This window comes from Lutjanus erythropterus, chromosome 1 (genome assembly GCF_056507025.1).
Source record: "Lutjanus erythropterus isolate fLutEry1 chromosome 1, fLutEry1.hap2, whole genome shotgun sequence".
Lineage (NCBI taxonomy): Eukaryota > Metazoa > Chordata > Actinopteri > Lutjaniformes > Lutjanidae > Lutjanus > Lutjanus erythropterus.
The window spans coordinates 23485479-23509661 of NC_139317.1; the positions used below are offsets into that span (position 1 = coordinate 23485479).

The following is a 24183-nucleotide window of genomic DNA, read 5'->3' on the forward strand; positions in this document are numbered from 1 at the left end:
AAATGACCGAAACATTGGAAAGCTTGGAATGAAATAGAGTTAACAGTTTTGGGGTTTTTTTTTGTCATTACGTACAGTCGAACATGACAGACTGGACACTGGTGTCTGAGCATAGATGGGTACTTGTGAGTCACACAGATCTACAATACAAGCAAGCGATTGAAACCAAAGACCAAAACTGATCCGGTCCTGATGGAGCAGGGTGGAGGACAACTACAGGAACATATCAAGAAAAAACAGGAGGATGCCACTGTATTGCTGCCACACCAGAAAAAGAAAACCAGATCGGTACCACATGAAAAGATGTCATGTTATATACTTAGTTATAGAACATATTATTCATGTTGTTATAACATGATGATATTAGTATACTGCAAGAACATGAAAATGTCTTGTTATAATGTGAAAAACATCGTTATAACCATAAACTTTTCACCTAATAACATAATACTGATTAATTTGTTTCTGTATCTCCTGGTGAGATATGCTAAGGACATCAAGAATAGCTGCCAAAAATAGAGCTGAGGTCTAGTTTGTTTGTTTTTTTTAACCTTTATTTATTCAGGTTAGGTTCACTGAGTCTGAGGCGCTCTTTTGCAGTAATGCCCTGATCACATTCACGCAGTTCGAGAACAGTAGAGCCCAGTAAGACCACAGTCTTATCTGCTGGCCAAAGAGCAGCTCCACTGGTCCACAGGTCTAGTTTTACTTAGACAGAAACACAGAGAAAATATTAAAAACTCATGAAAATAGGTTTAAAAAGAAGAATAATGCCTGCAAGACTGCAGTACCAGGCTGAATTACTCCTGAAGTTACAGTTCCAACATGATGCCCTGTGTGACTGTACTAGAACTTTTAAGAGGTCCTGAGTGATAACGCCTTAAAAAGAACTAAAACTACAATTTATTTCTGTATTTAAACCTCAGTGGCTGGTTTGATTAACAATGCTTGTCCCACTAACAAGTAGTGGTCCACAGAGACCACTGTCAGTGACCTTAATGTCTGTCAGGAGTCTGTCTGTTCCCCTGACCTCTTCTGACTGGTCATTAGACACAGAGCCCCCATCCACACCAAACCTCCTCTGACAGATACACAGGGTGGGCTTTTGTCTGAAAGCACAAAAGCCAGAGTAAGAGTGGAGAAAAAACCTAAGAGTCAATTAGGTGATTATTAATTCATGCCCCTTTTCCGTAAACCAGAGGCTTTTGTGCTGTCGAGTCCCGTAAGTGAATTGGACTTTGGCACCTTGTCTCACCTCCCATAGCTGGACTGTATTATTCAAGCAGCAAAGGGGCTGTCAGCACACTGCGCCGGTCTCTGGAGCAATCACAGCCTTGTTGTGCTTTTAAAGGGGAAAAAAAGATGGCTGTTGGACAGAGTGACTGACACAGCACAGACTGAATTAACCAGCACAGGTCATCTGCCATTGAAATGTTCCAGGAGTGCAATCACAGCTGCCATTAATCTGCTCCGTCCTTGGGAGAGGTTATCCATATTCTAAAAGTTACAGTAAACAATATGTAAGGATGGGAAAAAGATTCCTGGTGTTCTGGAAGGGGAATTCCCCTCCTACTGACTGACATGGGGTCCTCATCATCTCCGGAGCCTCTGCCCCCTCATTACCACAGTTCCTGTCTCGCCGTGGCAGCTTCAGGCCTCCGGTTGTAAAAAACATAACCTATCATCCAGTCCGTCCACGCCGCCGAGGCTGCATAACTTCACTGTCGCTTCGCCCAGACCGGCCACAGACTGCCAATCACTTTAAACTTAAGTTCAGCCCGCAATTCCTTTGCAACTTAAGGATCCTCAATAGCACACTTTCTGAAAAGTGTGTCCTCTGGTCCCCAACTCCCTGAAAACCCCTCACCTTCACACTGTAGAAGACCTCAGACTCCCTTCCTCTCCTTTCTATGTATAAAAATCATAACCTCTATTCCCTTTGCAAGCCGGCCATTAATATGGAGATGATTCAACTCCCCCAGTGCTACAATTCATTCTCTTTTAATGCTATGCTAACAATACCTGAATATTGTCTCTTCTTTTCTTCCCGTTTCTATACAGGTTTTTAATCTACAGCCTGTGTCACAGCCCAGAGCAATAAAGGGCACTGTTCCTTTTCATCCAATATTTCTCAGGTAATTATTCTGCATTAATTTATAAAAGAAAAAGAAATACAAGAAACCTGAACCTTGATCTGAAAACCTAATACTGGAGCTCCATATGAAATCATTTCATATTATTTCTGAAGGCCAGAAGTGCTGTATTATGACAGAGAGTTACGCAGACATGGTTGCAAGAAAGGTAAATCCAAGATGAAGAAACTGAGAGGAGATATTAATTGGCTGGAGCGTTATTAATCTTCAGGCCGCCGAACAACAGGATGACATGGCGTTCACCTTTACAGGACGCTCAGACACACAGCGCTGGTGCTCGGCCATTAGACACCCTGTGGTAAAACTCATAAACACTGAGCTTTCAGGGAGTTGGCTCACAAACAAGGACAATTTATGGCCTATTATCTTCAAAGACAAAAGGAATTACAATTTGAGGGATGACAAGCACTCACAGGACGTGATATGAATATGTAAACATTTTCGCAGCTCTGTCTACTGATTCCTCACACTACTTAGGGTTTAAAAGCAATAACAAATCACCACTGCACTGAATGTCGCCCAGTTTAGAGTAACAATAACATAAACTTGAATAATTTGATTGTAACTAACCATAAGCGTGCAATTTCAACTTCAACCACAGCTTATATTAAATCTACATATCTGCACTGTTAGGTGGAGGACAATCCATAATGTTTTCTGTGTCTGTTCCTGCATGAGCAACAGCACAAGACTAACAGCACAATGTAGAGCACAATAAAAAATGAGCAGGCTGCAATGCCACGCTGCTGGGTCTAGGGGATGCTAATCATCATGTTCATTATACAGACTGAATGCAGCATCTACAGAGTGCAACACGACATCTGCTTCTCCTGCACTCAACACACCTGAATGTGCACATGTGCATGCTGGAGCACATTTGTGCAAACACACAGGTGTCAAAAAACACACAGGCACACACACACATAGGATTGTGTAAGTGCAGCCAGCTGTTCAATCTTCATCTAAACAGTTTTTCAGGTATAATGTCAACAACTGATGACAATTTGGAGCTTTTTTTTAAGCTGGTGTGTGTAAAAAACCTGCTGCAGGAGCCTCATGAGAAAAAGAAACACAGCACAGGCATTGATGCAAACTAATCTGACAGATCATATTAAGACATCCTTTAGGAAATGTAGAGTTTTAACATATCATAATCTGTTACTACCTCATTATAAACAATTTACAATTTTTCGTATAAACCTACAGGACCTGCTTTAAACCTCATCACACGAATCAAAACAACACTTCTGCTGTAGGTGTTCAGTCTCGGTTTAATTATGTATAAATATAGATTTCACCCATTTTGATTTTATTCATCAAACCCATCGTGTGAGAGTTAAAAGCAAATGTTCAGGCATAATAATGAACTAGGAAAATATTATAATATGCACTATTTGTACACAGGCAGTGTGAAAACAGTGTGCAGCAGCTAATCGAATGCTAAATTGGAACCTGCATATCACCTTTAATTGGTGCTCCACAAAACTATTGTCAAAATACTCCTACACACTTGTACCTGAACAACACTAACATTCAAGCCCAAGCTACTGCACACAGACACACACACACACACACACACACACAAGTCCAGCATAAAAAGTGATGCTACAAAAGGATTTGCTCCATACAAACGTGCTGTGTGCACTAGATATATTATCCCATAAGTGAATAAGAAAGACTGTGATAATGATGTCAAAAAACAAAATAATTTACATTATAATTACAGAAATGGTTATTTGGATTTATCAAAATCTTAAACTTAAACTTGTTCTCTGTTATTCTGACTCACTTTACATATCTTGCATTGCTTGATAACTTTGGATTTTGCATATGGCAGATAAATAACACCAAAAATACACTACTTTAAGGACACTGTACATTAACATTTTTGAGTGAAATATAAAGAACATGAAATATTAAAAAGTGTTAGTATTTAGTAGTAGTTTCCAATTCTGCTACACTACATCTTAGAGGAAAACATTGTACTTTTTAACTTCACTACAAGTGTTTGACAGCTTTAGTTAGTAGTTGCTTTAGAAATTAAGATTTCAGCACACAAAACATATGAAGAGCTTTTAAAAAACAGATTATGTTTTGCAATAAATTAAGCTAACTACAATATATACAAGTGCAGCTGAAATTATTAAGTGATCACCAAATTCAATTGACAGAAAGTTAATGAGAAACTATTCTGATAATCATTTGTCACTTTTTTTCTATAAACATAAAATGGTTTCATGGTTCCAGCTTCAGAAATGTGCGGATTTGCTGCATTTCTTTTTTTTCTTTCTTTTTTTTGTTTTTTTTCCTTTTTTTATAATCTTAATTTATTTATTTTTTTAATTTTGAAGTTTGGACTGTTGTGAAAGTGTGCCTTAGCATTCTGTGATGGTATTAATATAGTAAATAATCAACATGAATCCATTATGAAAACAATGATTAGTCACAGTCCTGTATGATGAGCTCCAACTCAACTAACAACAGGAAAATCCTGCTTTTACATGAATGCATGAGTTATAATAATATAATAAATAATAATCAGGGGACATTTTTCTACATTAACTTTTATATGTTAATATCTACATTGAGTATTTTTTTTGTGTTAGTACATTTCCTGACTGTACTTATTCACTTCTAATTAAGTCACATTTCCGATGCAGATTTTTTACATGAAGCAGAGTATTTTCACAATGTAGTATTAGTACTTTTACTTAAGTAAAGGATCTAAGTAGCTGAGATTCAAATGGTTGGTTACAGAAACACTGAAGTTCAGAATATATATCATTGTATGTTACATATTCCCTGTGTTTTCAGTGAGTAGTGTAATTTGTTTTCGTCTACCTGTAAGTCTGTCTGATCTCCACAGGTTTTACTGGTCTCAAAATGTGGACAACCCAGACTGGAAAATTATTTTTCACCCCCCTTTTGCTCCAGCTCCCTCCCATAAATTGAATGTAAGGAAAGAGGTATGAAAAGAATTATTTATCAAGCTCAATTTCAGAGGACTACCATCCTCCCAGCCCCAGAATGAAGAGACTATTCCTCCCACCCTCCTCCCCATCTCCCACTCAAACATTCAATGCAACCTTCCCCATACATTTATGTTAAATATGTCAAATCGCATTGTGTCCGAGTCTGCAGGTGTATTAACAATTCCCCTCCTTCCTTCCTTTTTCTGCTCTCTTCACCTTCCTATCTTCCCTACACTCGCCACCCTGCCTTTCTCCTCGCTGCATCCCCATACATTCAGCTGCTGCATAAATACACCACCTGCTTTAATGAAGGTAAGGAGCTCGCTTCTATATGTAGAACGCTCTTCCTTTTCGCCAGTGCTGCCTCAGCTTGGTGAAGAAGGTGTAAGGAGAGGAAAAAGAGGCTCATGGCCATCCATTTTATACATATTTCATACCTAGCATTAAAAATGACCCTTAGAATTACTAATCATGCAGGATGATTAAAGTGCAGCTACTGCCAACATGAACATCATTGTCCAAATACATTAAGACATTAGTATTCCGCTTATAATTACTTTTAATTTGTAATTCATCTCTCAGGATATATACTTATGGTAATAACAAAAAGTTGCAGCACATATTACCTGCAGTGTTGGGAGTATATGACATTTACATAATGTCTGAATGCCTGTACATGTACATATATGTATTATCTTTGAGATAAATAAAAAACAACAGAATAATGAAGGCATCTTTCAAGAGATGACATGCTGAATACATATGCATTTTACAAAGGCTTCTGATGTACCTCTAAATGATTTTAATGAATACTGAGGAGCTGCGGAACAAGAAAGAGAAAATAAGATTGACAGTGGCTTTAAAAAGGAGGAAGCCTTTTTTCTGTGTTCGCTAATGCCGTCTGTCTGACAGTGACTGTCATTTGTAAAGGAACAATGTTGTGCTCTGTTCCAACAGCTACATGACAACGATGAGAAGACATACTTCAGTAGTTCTAATGATGGACCTTGGAAACAGCTCAGCCTCAGACGCTGGGAGACTGAGCACCTTTCAGATAAATAACAGGTTGGCCAAGATGCTCACACACCATATTCTCATCATACACACTATCTGTGTGCCCACATCTTCAGACGATCACCAGCCAAACAAGTGCTCCTATGTTTACCAAATGCATTGTGAGGTCTTCCTTGCTTTTTTTTACCCCCTACAAGGTAGGGTTTCTGCACTTGCTTTGAATGGGTATTGTATTCATCAATCACAAAAAGTTTGAAGTACAAAAAGGGACCCTTCCATTAAACTACAGCTGTCTACAGTTTGCTGACAACACAGCCTTGAACCCACCACCCCAACCTACCCACCCACCTTTTCACTGACATCAAACAGAACCTCAGACCTGGTTCCCTAATGCACATGCTATTTTTAACTAAGCGTTTCTAATAAGCTGCTGGGAAGCTGTAAATTTTTCATATGCAAGCACATATTTCCTTTGTGAAAACACAGAAACACACTTATTTGGTGATTAGCGACTGACAGAGGGGAGGAAAGGAACTGAATATGCTTGTATCAAATTGCATGCCTTTCAAAAAGGAGGAATCCTAATGCGAGGAGTCGTCTTCCTGTGCACCACAGGTATGAGTGAATTATTAATCGGCCAGCTCATTTTAATGCTTTTTAAAGTGCTTTATTTTGATGTGCTAAAACATACTTTTAGCCATATTCAGTCAGGCATGCATATCATTATTTCTTCCATCAAAGAAGAGTGTCGCCCTTTCAAAGAGCACAAACAACTCAGCCTCATTTAAAATAGAAGTTCGAATATCAAAGACATTTTACAAAGGCTGGGCTTCAAACACTGTGATGAAGTTTTTTTTTTTTGCTACACTTTATAAAAAACTTAGGTATGCAAAAGGTCTGAATTGTTTTCCAGCTTTTAACCTGACTAGTGTAAATCAAAACATCCTGCAGTAACACAAGAAGTTAGACAAGTGAGAAGCATCTATCCAGGCCTGTTACTGCTCAGTGTCATCATTATCAGAAATCTCTTCTATTGAATAAGACATGTCTTAACTGCCAACATTGTTTTTCTAACACAGGCGCACAAAGTAAATTGTGCATAAAAGGGAAAAATGAGACTATATTTCATTTACACTGACGTCTCAGAAATCTGAATACAATCAGTAAACAAAGGCTTTGTATATAATTAGACGCAGTGGAGCACATACACTGTGCAATATGGGGGACAAAAGTTTTAGACTCCTGCTTCAAAGTTGTGTTTGAGACCAAGTTTCATTCATGTTCAGAAGATGGATGGGCAAAGGTGATCATACAGTGTCTTTGACTTAAGAGCACTGCAAGTGTCAGCGTCTTTCACGTCTTACAATCTATAGAAAAACTGTCTCCACACAGAGTATCAGTGCTATTAAATTACAGCTGCACAGTTAATTGAAATATTATCAAAACTGCAATATTTCCAAGTGCAATATCCAAATCTGATATTTTTGATACAGGAAAAATGTGACAAAACAGTATTATAATGAAGTACTGTAGAATTGTGCAGCCCAAGTTAAAAGTACTGCAAGTGTCTACATCTTTGACACATCTGACAATCTATCGAAAAACTTTTAACTACTGGCTCCACAGATGATCAGCATTATTAAATTAGTGTTTATACTGACCCTACTTGTAATAATAGTACAAAACTGCCCTTGCTTAAGTACTTCTCCTGGCTACAGTTGCCATAAGAACTCAGCTGGTTGTGTACTTCTGCAACCCAGACTAAGTTGGGATTCTTTGTAACATGTAAATAAAAACAGAATGCAATAATTTGCAAATGATCTTCTACTGTCATTTAAATTAATTAAGTATAAAGACATTTTATTTAACAGCTTTTTTTTTTGTAAATATCACTCATTCTGAACTTGAAGCATTCTGTTTTTATTTATGTTTTACACACCATCCCAACTATTTTTTATCATCAGTGCTGTCATTTTTCATTTAAATCAGGGTGTCAAACTCACTTTAGAACCAATCTCTTTTCAAGCTGGATGAGTAAAACCATTGCATTATAACCTATAAACAGCAGCGCCTCCAAATGATCCCATTTTTAGTGCAAAGAAGTATGAGTTAATTCTGAAAACATTCACAAATAATTAACCAAACATTTACAAAACAGATGATGAACAGCCTCAAACATCTTAAGAAAAAATTCAGCATCTAAGTTTTTCACATTTAGTCAGTTTACTGTTATTGCATGTGCATTGCAATACAGATCACTGCGGATCTACAAATGCACGGATCAATTATATATTTTGGAAGTGAACATCAATATAGTATTTTGCTTCTTTATGATTTAAACAACTTGTCAAGATCTATAAATTCTTTCCAGGTATTTGCACTCCTGTGCAGTAATGCTGTGTCACCACACGGCACCAACTGAAGTGGAAGCTAATGAGGAAGAAGGTTATCCTCTGTCTTACAAAAAGCATTTACATCCAACAATATTTCTTTGAAATAGAAGCCTGATACAGATTCTTTTGTACTAAACCTGCTGATTGACAATATTTTGCACAGTATTCAATATCTTTAAATATATCACAGAAAGTATTCATTATTTTTCTCTGTAATTTGCAAAGTTGTCCAGTGGGCCAGACTGGAACCTTTGGCGGGCCAGATCTGGCCTGCAGCCTGTGTTTGACACCACTGATTTAATAGCCCCTCTGTTAGAACAATAACAAGTTTTTCAGACAAATTCCAATCATACCAAAACTCAAACATATGCTGTTTAGAACTGTTCATTTCTCACCATGTTTTTAAATCATAATTTGCCTAACAAGCATATAAAGAATATACACACATGCACATCCATTCATGTATCAATGCCAAACCATTCAAAGTGAAAACCCTGAATTAAAAACATTTAGAAGATTAGAACCTATAAAGCTTCCAAAAATTTCTCAAAACGCTTTTTTCTGAAATGCAGCCTTGTCTTGACCAGAGATTGTTGAGGCCTGAAGCTCCTCCCCTCACGCTAAACCCGACCCCTTTCTTAGGATTAACCACCTACACCTGTCAATCCAGAGACCCGCAGATAAAACCACCCTGATCTGATAACATTAAACACAGGTAAGTGCTGTCTGTGCTCCTGTGTGTGTGCGCAGCAAAGTTGAGGAGGGGGCAGCAGTGCTATCACATGTGTGTACACACACACATGGCTCTGCTGGATTTAGGCATACAGGCCCCTCTCTTCACATCACCCACTGAGCAAAGACAAAAACATGGGTCACATGTCCCCTGAACATATTACCTAAATTGACAGTTTATCCTAACTGTATTTGATGGGGTTTAATGCCTGGAAACCCGCAGCATTAAAGTGCAGCCTTTCAATACTAGGAGTGGATTTAGGGAGTTTTGAGAAGAGAGTGTTTAATAAAGGATTTTGATATTTTGTCAAAATGTTTAATTTAATTAGACAAAAGGCCTGTTGTTCAGCACCATTCAGGTGCAGGGCCACGTGTTTCCCTGTGAATAGTATCCCCTAAATGTGTGTGGTGTAAATATTGGCCTTACCTGTCCCTTTGGTGAGCTCCTTCTCCCCCCCACTTTCTCTGTCTTTGGTTTGGTCCTCCTGGTCTGTGGTGGTCTCACTAGCAGCCTCCACATCCTCACTCAGCTCTCCTGAAGGGGGAGGGAGGACGGGATATGTAAATTACCACGCCATCAGAATTGGTGGAAGCACTTAAAGGGACGGCAGCGTTTTTTTCTATAGGAGCTTGCAACAATTACATATGCTGACACACAGTTGCAAGGCTAGCAGACAAAGAGGGCAGAATCTGCTTTCTGCTTTCTGTCCTGTGCTGTCTGATCATCACTGGGATATTTATTTTGAAAATAATTTTTATTATTATTATTATTATTATTATTATTATTATTATTATTATTATTAGTATTATTAGTATTATTAGTATTATTATTATTATATCAAGAGCTAATTTATTATATTTTTCTCCATGTATTCTGGACAATGACAAAAATATGGTTTCCTGTGTTTAATGTGGACATAAACTGCAGAAAAAAAGGCATACATGTGGTCTGAACCTGGCAGATGGAAAAATAATTGTGCAAGCAGTATCCTTCAAAAGAAAGACTTCATACTAGACAAGCACTCATTCTCTTTCTCACACACACACGCACACACACACACACACACACACACACACACACACACCAACACAAAACAGACATACATTATTGTCCCCTGCTGCAATCTGCTAGGTTACTTACTATCACTATGCTACTATTGTAAAAAAAAAAAAAAAAAAAAATCATAAATATTTAAAACTTTCTGAGCCACAATTCATTTTATTTTTATGCCAAGTCAAAGGCAGAAATCCCCTGTAACCACCTTAAAAGCCTCAGCTCGATATATCAGGCCATTTAGGAGCATCGAAGTCCAAACAATGGATATCCGATAACGCCATTTGTAAGTAACACACAGAGGAAAAGATAGCGAAAACAGATAATAAAAAGGGCATCAATCTTGTTTATTTCCCTCCAGTGCCCCCTGAACATCCCCTCTGCCTGTTAAGTTTGTTTAAAAGTAGTGCGACTTGCATGCAATCGCATTGATTTGACAACAGTAAACTAGGCCACAGTCAATAGGCCCTATCAGTTATTACACAAGTCAGCTAATTCTCAGCAAATGTACTTAAATGCTCTTTTGAAAATGCTTTCATGCTCGGGTCTCTACTCTATGAGCTATTGATATATTGACAATGCTACAACAGCTACTGAAATATCCTGTTCAAGTATTCAGCCCTGCAGTCATCACACATCCAATCTTAGCTCACCACATGACTACCCACAGCCAAAACCACTTTTATGATGCTACATTATCCCCGACACTCACTGTTTATCCTGTCAGTTATTATGAAACATTGCATACACCGTACACAGAGTTGACATCGTGTTCTCAAACTCTGGTATGTGTCATTATCACAGATACACTCTGAACACATCTCTGAACCACGTGGCTATTTTCACAGTACTGATGACACGTCTTACTCATAGGTAGAATATTCAGAAACATCTCATTTTTTCTCCTGAAAGGGTAAATAGAGATGCAAAATAAGTCATGGTTATAAGTGAAAAATGCATTACGGAAAATTATTGTTATTTTGATTTGACATTTCATTCTCTGCTGTGTATGAGAAAGAAAATTCTTTTCCTCTGTAGGCTAAAAAAAAACCCCTGGGCATTTAAACACAGAATCAGTGGAATTTGTCTGAGCTTCTCAAAAATGCACCAGAAAGATGCTTAAATGTTGAGTCTCATTCCCAGGATGTCAAATACTGATGTTTTGTGTTGTTAAAATGTCCTGAGCACAGCGAAATAATGAAAAAATAAGGAAATACAGCCAACAACACATACTTTTAGTGAGTCATAAGTGGAAAGGGTTGTGTCTCTGAGGCTATGCATTGTTTTTAAGGAAAATATTGCATATTATGCCCTTAAGAGTATCTACAATATATTTAGTTATTTTTCAAAAAATATTTTATCTAGATTTCGCAGAATGTACAATATACACTTTCCACATCAACAAAACAAAGACTCACAATCATACAAAACAAGACATACAACAACACATATTTAGTCCACATAAACGCACAAGCTCGACATCTGTATTTTGTTAATCATAAGTAAACATGTATCATACATAACTCGAATATCATTCTTCTGCAGTGATGAATTGATAATTAATTGCTTATTTAAAAAAATGCCAACTATTTTTCTGAAGAAAAATATAATTGAATAATTTGTTTGAGGAATTTTTTAAGAAGAAAAAGTCCAAAGTCTCTGATTTCAGCCTCTAAAAAGTGAATATTTTCTGGTTTCTTTACTCCTATAAGAAAATATGCTGAGTATCTTTGGATTGTGGCCAAAATAAGACATTTGAGAACATATTCTTGGGCTTTGGGACACACTGATTGACATTTTTGACAATTTTCTGACATTTTATGGGCCAAAAATGAATTGATTAATCTAGAAAATAATCGTCAGATTTGTTGACAATGAAAACAATTGTTAGTTACAGCCCTTTTCCTCTGAGTAGTCCCATCTTTTATCGTACATCAACTCAAAACTTCTCCATAGATGCAATCCTTTAAATTGAGACCACTCAAGAATGAAACTCTTGTCCACCTCTCCTACATTATAACAACAAAAACAATAACATTTTTGCTATTTTTACAGCACATATAAAACTGTCTTGCTCACTAAAGGTTAACTAAATACACACTATAGTTAGAAAATCATAACAATAACCGTATTATTCTAGACACAGCTGCATGCTGATACATATGAGGTTATTCATTTAAAAAAAATCAGTCTGTGGAAAAACACCTTTGTATTCCTGGCAGGACAGAAGCAATATCTTCCATTTCCTGCTTGCTGATACAAAGGCTGTAGGAAAGGGCTTTCTGAGCAGAGTGATTGGTGTATGGATTGTGTTGTTACACATTATTGCTAAAAGCTGATCCAATGATCCTGTGTTCAAATAAATATATTTAAAAAAACGACGACTGGCTCCTAGTAGAAAAGCATATTTAAGTGTTCCCTGGTTCCCACACACATGAATACATTTTATTCTCTTATTTTTAACCATGTTTCTATTATGTTTCCAAGGCAACCCATGAATTCCATCCAGTGTGCGGCCCATCCTGCGCTGGTGAGGCGGATCTTAAACATTCCCAGAAAACCAAAGAACTCCTGCCGAGTCCCAAAATCCCATCTAACTCCTGCCTGCATAAATCTCCACAACTGCGCGAGAATTAGGATACCGTGCAGCTGCACAGGTGCTCAGATTACAAAATAATCCCCAGGTAAATTTTTTCACCTTTAAAAACGGGGCAAGGTGTCATTTCTTAGCTTTGTGACACTTGTAGTGAGACTAATTCCCCACCTACACATTAATACACACGTTGTGCTTGAATATTACTGTGATAGGCAGCAGCCAATGTTATAATGCTATTCAGCTTCCCTGAACCACCCCCAACTTCCTGTACATGCTCACATGTGCACTGATATTTCTTTCCTCCTTGTGTTTTCTTTATTTAGATGTTTAATCAACGTATATATGACACTTTTAGCACACGTAACACACAGCCCCGTCCATAATTTATGCAGAAATGCAGACATTTAATTCCAGGAGCAGCATCACATCTTTAAGTGGCAAATGGCTTTGCCTATTCCTCGTCTCATCTCCAACGGTATTACAGAATGATTAAAGCCAGGCCGAGCATAATTAATGAAAGGTCATGAGTGGCCTAAGAGTAGGATGCAAATGGAAAAGAGACACTAAAACTGTAGCCATAGATTAACTCTGGAAAATAGATGAGGAGAAACACTCAAAGCTATGGCAGCAGGCCATTTCTAACCCAAATCTGAGAGATGTAAAGGACAATAGCCTGAAGGTTGTCTTCTAATTAATTGTCTTCATTAACCATCCTAATACAATGATATGAAACAGTTCCATTAATCTAATCATGCAAGCTGAATAAGCCCATTGCCGACACAGAGATTACACTCATTTGTTCTGAGCATATAAATATCAGCTTTGCTCTGCCAGTCACTCAGTGGGGACAGTCCATGGGCTCTCTGCTCCAGCATCTCGCAGACAGACACACACACTCACACACGTAGACATACACACATACACCATATCAGCGCTCAGCAGCCTTCCCCTCTTGTGTTTTGCCAGTGAGTGCAGAGGCTTAATCAGGCCCATAGGTGTCACTCTATACAAGCTGGGAGAGAGCAACTTGCTCACACACATTAATGAGGTGCTTGGGGGAAGGGGGCCGAGCAAGCAACAGACAGAAACACACGAGGAAGGGGGGAAAAGGGAAAGAAATATGTGGAGATGACAAAAGCAGATGCTATGCAAGAGGCGTCCGGTGAAGATGAGACACTGAAAATGGCGAGATTACCTTCGGATGAGAGAGAGCAGCCTTCCTTTCCCCTGAAGAGCAGTGATTACACTAATGCTAATCAGACTGACAAGCACAAACGGCCTAATAAATAATTGATGGTAACCACTGCACTTTCCAGTATTCCTTCCCAGACTGTGGAGAAGAGCAGCAGCAAGTAATAATAGTCACTCTAGATATCTTTCACTAGGTCAGGCTCCTCCTCCATCCTCGGCCTCAGCAGAATACACTGCTATGATGATAACTGCCTGTCTTTAAGTACAGAATCCTAGTCCTACCTGAGAATGGCTCCAGTGTTCCTCAAACAGCAGTGACAGTCTGCTCTTTTTTGTTGCATATATCTCAACAACACTGTCTCTCTTGGCTTTTGTATAAGTCCTGGAGAACCGGCGCGGGGGCTGAGCTGAGCTTCTCCCTCTCCCCGGCTCTCGAGTGCTGGCTTGAGCTCTGCTTCTCTCCGGGCTCTTGTGTTGGAGCTGTGTGTCTAAGCTCTCATTACTCTCATTATGATTATTGAGGCTGTTGTTATCATTTTAACCAGGTGTCAGAGGATCTCTCACACTGTAAATCAGAGAGAGGTGTGCTCCCCCCTCCACACCCTCCTGCTTTATCCAGGGCCGGACAGCTTCCTTTTCTTTAACGCTGCACTGTCGGATAAAAAGCAATCTTATTTCACACTTCACAGACTCTATCTTTCTCCCCTACTTTTTCTTTTTAAAAATACCCCTCTTGCCCCCCCCCAACATCATCCCTTGCACCCCTTTCCTTATATCAAAGTTGGCCTGACTCTGGACTAGAGGGTGCAAAATGAAAGTGACAGGAGGGTACCATGGGACAATGAGACACAGGACCCATGCTGAGGGCTTTCATGCATTGTCCGCTCCTCATATCAGCACCTCTGCGCCCCGTACGCAAGACCCCCCCTTTTTAAAACACAACACACAGGAAAACACTCCCACCCCGGCTCGTAACCCCCCTCTGATACACTCACTCACAGAAGCTCCCTCCTCGCAAGCTACCTCTCATAAAACCACAACAGAGCAAAACATGCCCACAAACTAGCCAGAGACAAGAGGGGCTTTTGCTTATGAACGACCAATAAACCACAACATGGTGTTATCAGCAACCATTGACCACTGCACAATAAGGCTGAGTTAAAATGCAGACGCTTGTTAATGCTTTTAAAAGACTTGCAAAACATTCATAGTGATATGCATGTTATCAACTGTATTCCAGTCCATTTATATGGACTTAAACCTTAAATATGAGATACATTCAAAAATGCAAACTGTAATATTTCAAATGAATAAAAGTATAGAAAAATAAACAAATTTACACATCAGAATTCATTAAGGCTGCACAATTAATCAAAATATGATTAAAAAAAAAAGCAATATGGCCAAGTGCATTTTTTTTTTTGATTAAGGTGAAACATGTGACAAAACATAATTACACTGAAGTACTGTAGCACTGGAGAGATTCCCTGGCCTGCAAATCCTGTTATCCAAATGTACGAATGTTTCAGACCCCAACAAATGTCCAATCATGATGACTTTATCTTTTTTTCAGTAAAAATGAAAATTGTGATGCAAAAATCATCATTCTGACTAATCATGAATCATATTGCAATCTAATATCTGTCAAAAAACTCGCAATTTGATTTTTTTTACCATATCGTGCAGCCCTAGAATCAACATAGTAATATGTCAGAAAACACACTAGAATCACTAGACCTGCCACACGCACATACACACAAAATGAAAGTGTATCTGTCTCTGTGCTCTCCTTCTACTCACTCCCCCTCTCCCACACAAGTTCACATTCTGAAAGGAAAGAAGAAGAGCGAGCTACCTCAGCGCTGCTGCTGGTCGGAGTTACGTGTTAGATTCCTGACCTGTCTACGGGGGGATTCGCTGGCCTCTCCCTGCTGGCCCTGCTGTGACCTCAGGATCTAAATGTGAATGAATACTTTGTGTCTCCATGGGGCTGAGGGCAGGAGGGGAGTGGATATGAAGGGTGGTGGGGGGTATAGCAGAGGAGGAGGAGGAGGTGCAGGAGATGGAGGAGGGGTACCGGGGGTTAGGGCAGCTAATAACTAAAAAACTTTAAACGGCAAGTTAATCACAAACAGCAGTGATAGCTCACACTGCCTTAGAACAATATCGCAGCAACCCCCCTCCTCCTCCACCACTGCTCCGCTATTTTCCCTGTGGTGCCTGCTCATCAGACCAGCCCCATAGGTCTTCTACACAACACTTAATTTGATCCCCCTTTGCCTTTCAGTCATTGGCCATTTTAAAGAATACTCAGTGCATTCAGGTCAGAGTCACACACAGAGGTCATGCTTTTCTTTAAAGCCATAATATGTGAGATTTCTGCATTAAAATATTTAAAACTGCTAGACCTGTGTTATGGATTTTTTTGAGCTGTGTCTTTACATTATCCCAAATGTTTCCAACAATGGTCAAAGTCAGAGAAATCCGTCATTTATTCAAGGTAATGGTGTGTTTCCTGCTATAATTTCCAGAAAAACACAGAATACACTGGACACATCAGAGAGTGAGGAGCGAAGTCGACAAATATTACGAAACATAGTGTAAGATAGATTTTCATCTACAACGGTGGTTGCTTAACAATGAAAAAAAACCTCCCATGATCCCGCGCTACTTCAGATGTCATTAAACTACATGTTTTGTTGTTTTGTTTGAACTTACATGTGTGTTAAACAAAAACAAATACTTGATTTAAACTACAGCTTCAATGTTTAATCATTTAATCGACTACAAATCAATAATTAAATTAAATGCCAATGCCTATTTTGATAATCGATTGATTGGTTTCAGTAATTTTTTTAGAGGAAAAATAAATTACTTGATTCCAGTTTCTTAAATGTGAATATTTTCTAGTTTCTTTACTCTTTTATGACAGTAAACTGAGAATCTTTGGGTAATATAAGGCATTTGGGGACATCATCTTCACCCTTTTCTGACATTTTATAGAGCAAACAACTAATCGATTAATTGAAAAAATGACTGACAGATTAATTGACAATGAAAATATTCGCTAATTGCAGCCCTAATTTAAACCCACTAAATGTGGCTAATTTGACTGCTTTTTTCTGCTCTTGTTACTTAGGAACTGTTATTGAGCACCATGTAATGTATTAAATATTTTCCCTAAAGTGTTATCTCATGGGAAATTATACTAATTAGAAATACTCCTCGTGATAATGGCATGTTTAGATACATTACAAATAAAGTGGATAAAGTGAGTGCCGCTCCAGTTCTTTTCTCTTTGTGTTTTACTTGAGTGATGAAGGAGAGGAGGATCTAGGTTAATGTGGCTACACAGGGAGGGAGTGAGCATTCAGGGACTGCTCACTCTTCTGCCCCAGCTGACACACACACACACACACACACACACACACACCACCCTGTGACTTCCTTGAATGTCCAAGATGATGGCCGCTCACTAACACATATTATGTCCACAATGGAAGATGCAGGCTGTACTTTTCCCTGCTAGGATGGTGGACTAAAAGCCTGGATAGGGGGCAAAAACATCACTGGCCAGTGCTCTTCCATCTACTCTGCCTGAGGGACATTGTCCTGCACAAAGAGTCACTCTCTGCCTCCCTACCACCCCCCACCATGCATTTATGCTTGTCGTCTTCCACTGCTGCCTCCTCTTAAATCAACCTCCTTTTATTAATGCATCTTTTTCTTTTTCCTCTAGCACTGCACCACAATGCCTTCACCTATTTGCAGCTATTCAAAGGGACCAAACAGAATTGGGGTGGGCTGACTGACTGAGTGTGGGGGTGGCTGAAGGGGTGTCTGAAAAAAAAAAAAAAAAAAGAGCGAGAAAAAAAAGCATCACCACTGTCATGAAGGGCAATCACATCAACTCTGAAATATTCACCAGTGGGTTGGAAAATGCGATGGTACAGTTATGACAGACGAACAGGCGACTCCCCCCACTCCAGCCCACAGTCCCCCGCCCCTCTCTCCATCAGGGCGGAAGCACGGTGGACACTCTGAATATGTATAACCCGGAAAATGTATTGATTTTTCATTTGGCAAAAAAGGGACACAAAAATCACATAACCTGAAACTGTCACAGCTCTTTTGTTCATAGCTCATCTCTCCTGATGTTTGGCTTTTGCCACAAACTCTCTTTAATTACCAGGTACAGCGAGCTTCAGAGCCTTTCTCCACAGAGACACAGCCACATGCAGCCTGCTGGGCTTAACAAGACAGCCCACATCTATTATATATGACATACACCCAGCAGCTTTTGTTTCATATCTGACTAATAAGCGCACTGAATATGACTATACCCACAGTTTGTTTTGTTATTATACACACAAAATAGAGTGCAAAAAGCTTTCTTGAAGAAAACCTTGAAAATTAAAAATATAGTTTGCCACATTAAAAATAGCACTTTCATATTAAAAACTAATGCCGGACTTTATTTGATGTGCTTTTCTGAAGCGGTTCTGCTTAACATGAAATTCTATTATTGATCTAAGTTCTCCCAGGTAACAGTCAGGTGCTTGTATGTTTGTCTGAGTGTGCACACTTGTATATGTGTGTGTCCATTAACAGGTACTTATCTGTTTATCTCTCCTTTTAGGCACTGCAGACCAGTACAGTGGGCTGTCTGAAAAAGATCTCTGCCTGTCGATTTATCGAATGCACCATTTGCATATCTTTGTAGTGCATCCATCTGCCTGTGGACTGTTCTGTGGAGGTATTAGCTCAGAAAATCAATGTTGCCATGGTTGGATGTATGTAGCGCCTACTTCGGCGCGTGTTAGGAGTCCGGCTCGCAGCTCCCACATGGGTCCTATTTACATGAGTCCTGCCGGCAGAGGCTTTCCTGCCGGTCCTTCAATCTTTGTAAACTTAAAGTACACAAACACATTTCTCAGCATGCCCCTCCAGAGCGGGCCCGCTCGCCATTCCTCCTCGATGGTCATCCAGCCTCCCTGTCTCCGTCTTCAGCCCAGGGCCTGACTGGCTGTTTGTTTATGAAAGCGTACGCCCAGATAAAACAGAATCCGACAAGGTTATGAATACCAATTTTGCTAATCAATTTTATTTAAAATATAAAATATAGGGTATCATTGATGTGTGTTTGCTCTCAAAAGTTGTGTGGCCTGCTAAGTTCAGATGTTCCAGGATAGTTGAGAGGAGAGGTTGAGCATAGTGGGCTGGTGTTTTATTTATTACACTTATTTTTATTTATTACATCATACAGATGTACAGATATAGCATATGGGTACAGTGTGTGGGGACCTTTCTATGGATATACAGTATATTTTTCTTGCAGAACCTGCAGTAGATACACTGGGCAACTTTCCCTCTAACAACCACCCCGGCTGGTTGCTCATAGCTAATTGCTAAAGAAATCCAATGATTACACTGCACAGGCACTTTAAAACATCCATGAGAGTGCTACCACTTATTGAAAAAAAACTCTTGCTACCTCCATCCATTCAGTTTCTAATACAAATCAAACACGGGGAGCTTTCTTTCACCATTTGTCTTTCTTTCTGTTCCTCTTTGCATAGCCCATCCATTACTTTCACATGAAATATGAAAAGGCAATATCCTCTCTGTGTTTGTACTGAAGCGTAATGCAATTGTGTTGTCATTTATAGGAAATAATCGCAAACCTCTCTTTCATTTTCCAGTTCAAATAACCATGAAAAATTAGCCTTCAATGTCAGGGAGGACAACAAAGGGATGCACACAGACTATTGCTTCACCACCGCGCTTGACATTTCTCCTTAATAGGAAAACGGGTGGTTGTTTCTATCTTTCTTTTTCAATCTTTTTCTTTTTCTAACCCCGTTTTTTCCCTAATTAAAAAGTTCTGCACTCAGATCTTTGCAAATCTTTCTGTGCGTCTTCATTCAGTGTGGAGAGTCTATATACGAGGAAGGGTTGGAGGGTTAGAAAAACCCATGCACCTTGCTCATTAGCACCCCTGCCCCTGTCTGCTGATGGCTACTGTTGGAGGGAGATGTCGCCAGACAACCACTATGGGGCCTGGGTCGCCGTGACTACCGTCCAGCAGCCTGATAGATAAATAATTCAAGAGCTATCAGACTCCCTGGCAGCAGAGCAGTCCCAAAAACACACACTTAGGACACAGCTTGTGAGGGCCTTCCTAACTGATCAGCATTTAGCCCTTACAAATGATGTACAACCAGATGTCTGTACAAGACCCCACACAATTAGCCTTAGCAGTAGTCAGAGGATCCTTTTAATTTAGAGAAATCTTTATTTTCAGTGTGAGCAGCAAAGTAATGGTAATTGCTTTCTGTATTACTGCCATTAAAGTCTTAATAGGCAGGTTGTTTTCCACTGTAATTATGTACAAAATAATCAAGCAACTTTGCAGTGCAATTATTGGAGATGCATTTAACCAAGTTTATGTTTTGCTCGCAACAATAGACATAGAGAAAACGAACAAAACTCAATATCAATACTGCAAGATGTACTTTATGTATATGAAAAAGTTTGTGAGCCAGCACAGATCACCTTTATTGCTAGTTTACAAATATTTTATGCATCTATATATGATTATCACGAAAGATATGTGAATATTTTGAATGAGGTTATGTCTCAGTCCAAACCGAAAACTAAAAAAAAACATATATTTGTGTATTTTATTAGCCCTTTTCTCCCAAAATGGCTGGATTTACATGCCATTGAAAAGCTACAACCCCTCAAAGACAAAAAGACTAGCAGCACAGGTCAGCACCTTTCTCTGAGTTATGAAGCATTTCTCATTCTCTGCTCAGAGGCCAACTGAAACGTAACTCAAACAAGACAACAACATCACAACTAGATATCTAAGCACATGTGATATAATGACTCTTATGGTTCTCCTAACATAATACGTTATTCTTATTTGCATACGTGAAAAACTGGATTTCATCTAGCAGTATGGCTTGTGATGCATATAATGAAATTTCCTCTCAAAAGGCTAATGAAAAAGACTCATCTCATGCAATTAGCTGCTCCTTTATTCACTTCTTGTAATGTATTAATTTATTATCACATAATTCTGCCAGCGTCATTTATTTATTTATTTATTTGATTATGCACACACCTTACAGCCTTAATTACAAAACAGACTCGCAGCCAGATGATGGGATGCAATGGACCAACTCAACCATCATTTAAACTAGTTATCCTTCTAATCTCAGTGGTATATCCGAGCCTGTATTTATCTGAGCCTAATCAGTATATCAAATTGCTTTAGGCTTTCAATTTTACCTGAGATTCAAAAATGCATCAGTATAACGCATGACAGAGCAGACCTACACAGTTCAGCCTACATTAGGGACCCTTGTTTTTACTGTAAAGTTTATTGACCTTACCAGCTGAGCCTACCCTCTCAGAGAGGGTTGATTTTTTTTTTTCTTTGAGTATTGTTGATAATTAGAAGATAAATCTATCAAAATAAATAGGGTTGCAATTTACAGTTACTTTCAATATTTTCTCAATTAATTGATTATTGTCCATGAAAAGTCAGAAAATGGTGAAAAATGTAAATCACTATTTCCCAAAGTCCAAAGCAATGTCCTCAAATTACTTGTTTTTTTCCACAACCCAAAGATATTCAATTTACTGTCATAGAAGAGTAAAGAAATGAGAAAATATTCACATTTGAGAAACTGAAATCGGAGAATTTAGACACTTTTCTTAAATAAATGACTCAAAATGATTAATTGATTATCAAAATAGGCAAATAAGTTAACCATTGGCGAGTTAGCAATTAAGTGATTAATCGGTGCAGCTCAGAACAGAGTTATACAATTTCAAGGTGTGTGCTTGTGCATATACGTGTTAGCAAACTTGTCTGTGTCTGATTCTTCATGAACATGTCATAATACTGTGAAAGTGGGCTGAAAGCTCCTAGAGGGGTGGAACCGTGCTGCCCGCTGTGCTGCTCTCCAGAGAAAGAGACTTGGAGTGATTACAGTCAAACACTGCTACTCAGTTATCTTTGGCTCAGCCACAGGAGAGGGAGACGAAGAGACAGGCAACGAGAAAAAATGGAACTGATGATGTGGCTAAAGCATGGGCCAGCTGTTCTAAAATGACCAAAATGACTAGTATGTCTGATACTGTTCTTGTAACATTTACCCCACGCTAAGAAAAATGAGAAAGAAAAAAAAGAAAAGACAATCCGGTAGCAAACACCGAGGGCAAAAGATCTTTAGGATGATGATTCTGATGTCCATGGATGCAAAAAGTACATTCTGCCCAAACACCAGCAAGAACAGCTCTGTAGGAGTGGAGATATTATTAAAGAGACATTTCAAATGCCCTTGGATTTTGAAGTGGAGGCCAATTAAATGGCTTTGCAGCATCCATTTTGTGCCAAGTGAACAGGTATGAGCAGAAGGGGAGGGGAAAGATGTGATGGCAGCAGGGAAGAAGAGGGGAGAGAGCATATTAGCAGCTAGGTGTGGTACCTGATCAGTCCATCAGCAAACTCCATGAAACAGATTTTTCTATTTCAATGTCATTTTGTTTGACATTATGACACCTGAGAGAGAGAGATCCACACATAAAACAAGCTCCTGATCAAAGGACCCATGTGGACTAGCATGCATCGCTAGGACCAACAGACCTCTGAAAGCTTGAATCTCTGAACACTGCAGCACCATCAGAAATGATGTTACATCCAGTCCAGTGTCTCTAAAGCAAAGCATAACATATTTACTGTCAGATACGTTGGCACTGAAGCTTTAAAAAATCCACGCACACTGAGCACTTTGTCCCCAAAAGGCCTTAATGAGGACACCGATATTAGACTGTGTCTGTGAATATGCATTCTGTAATGTTATCTGTCTAAAAGCCATATTGTCTTCCTAGAGTGATACTGTCTTTATAATGTTCTGCCTTTGAATAAGGTGTTACAGCCTGATATTAAACATACGAGACAGACAGTATTATAAACCAGCACAAAAATGACAATTACTATCATAAACCACAATCTTCTGAAGAGACACATTACAAAAAAATTTTGTATTTTGTAACATGAAATAGCAAAATTAACAAACTACTCAGTCCAGCAGAGGGCATGATGGGAAATGAGGGCTCTATTTTAGACTGGGGAATGCTCTCTACCAAGGATATAATTTGTCCTATAAAAGCTTTTATTAAGTATGTTTGTGCAAGTCAGTTTTCAGGCATGAGTTCTGCTTAGATACACACACACACACAAAAATAATTTTGGCAATTTTGTATTATTATACGCACTTTTCCATAATATGTATTCAATATGGATTTTATTGTGTGTGTGTGTGTGGGGGGGGGGGGTCATGAACGCCAACTTGATTATTCTTGGAGGTCACGACTCCAAGAGGTTGAGAACCACTGCTCTACTCGGGTATCTTTTGTGATCCAGCAACCAGTCCCACTGGGTAGAGGGCTGTGCGCATCTTTTCCATTATCTTTACATTATGATGACACAACATCACATAATTTACCGCAACTTTCATTCTTTAAAGGAACCTGTAATATTAATGGTCTAAGGCTCACATTTGCAGCATTTGTAAAATGTTCTTCTACCCACCTCCTCCATGGTTTAGTGCTGACTGTGCATACATGGAAATGAGCAGGTCGGTCAGAGTTGTGGAGTCCCCAGCCTCTCAAAGGCACGGTCAGGGATTAACAACCCGTGCCCCATGGAGACCAAGTCTGCTGCTAATTTGGTGCTGCGCTATACCGCATATCTACGGTTTGTATTGTATGCATGGCTGTGGTTGTTAGTGTTGCTGTTGTTTTTATAATGGGTGCCGTTATTGTCCTTGCTGCAGAAGACTCTTCTCACTCATTAGCCAGAGGTTGGCGAGTTAGGGGTGAGAGCCCAATAAGGTACAAAATTAATTATTCATCTTGGTGGTTGGTGTTTGGGTGCTGCTGTGGGGCCTGAAGCAGGGACTCTAACTAGCAGAAGTCTGCCTCTGGAGGACTGCTGGAATAAACAATTGAAAAAAATGTTATGCCGTGGGTGTCAGTTACCAGGAGAAAGCAAACACTAATC

The 24183-nt window shown here is 39.1% G+C and overlaps 1 protein-coding gene across 2 annotated transcripts in view; it reads right to left on the minus strand.

Annotated features, from left to right (window-relative positions):
• zfhx3b (zinc finger homeobox 3b) overlaps positions 1-24183 on the minus strand; it is a 174062-nt gene that overhangs the window by 21454 nt on the left and 128425 nt on the right. For both annotated transcript variants that reach the window (XM_084717403.1, XM_084717394.1), the window contains exon 6: positions 9692-9799. In XM_084717403.1, the coding sequence (XP_084573529.1) occupies positions 9692-9799 (108 nt within the window). The remainder of the gene's footprint in view (positions 1-9691; positions 9800-24183) is intronic.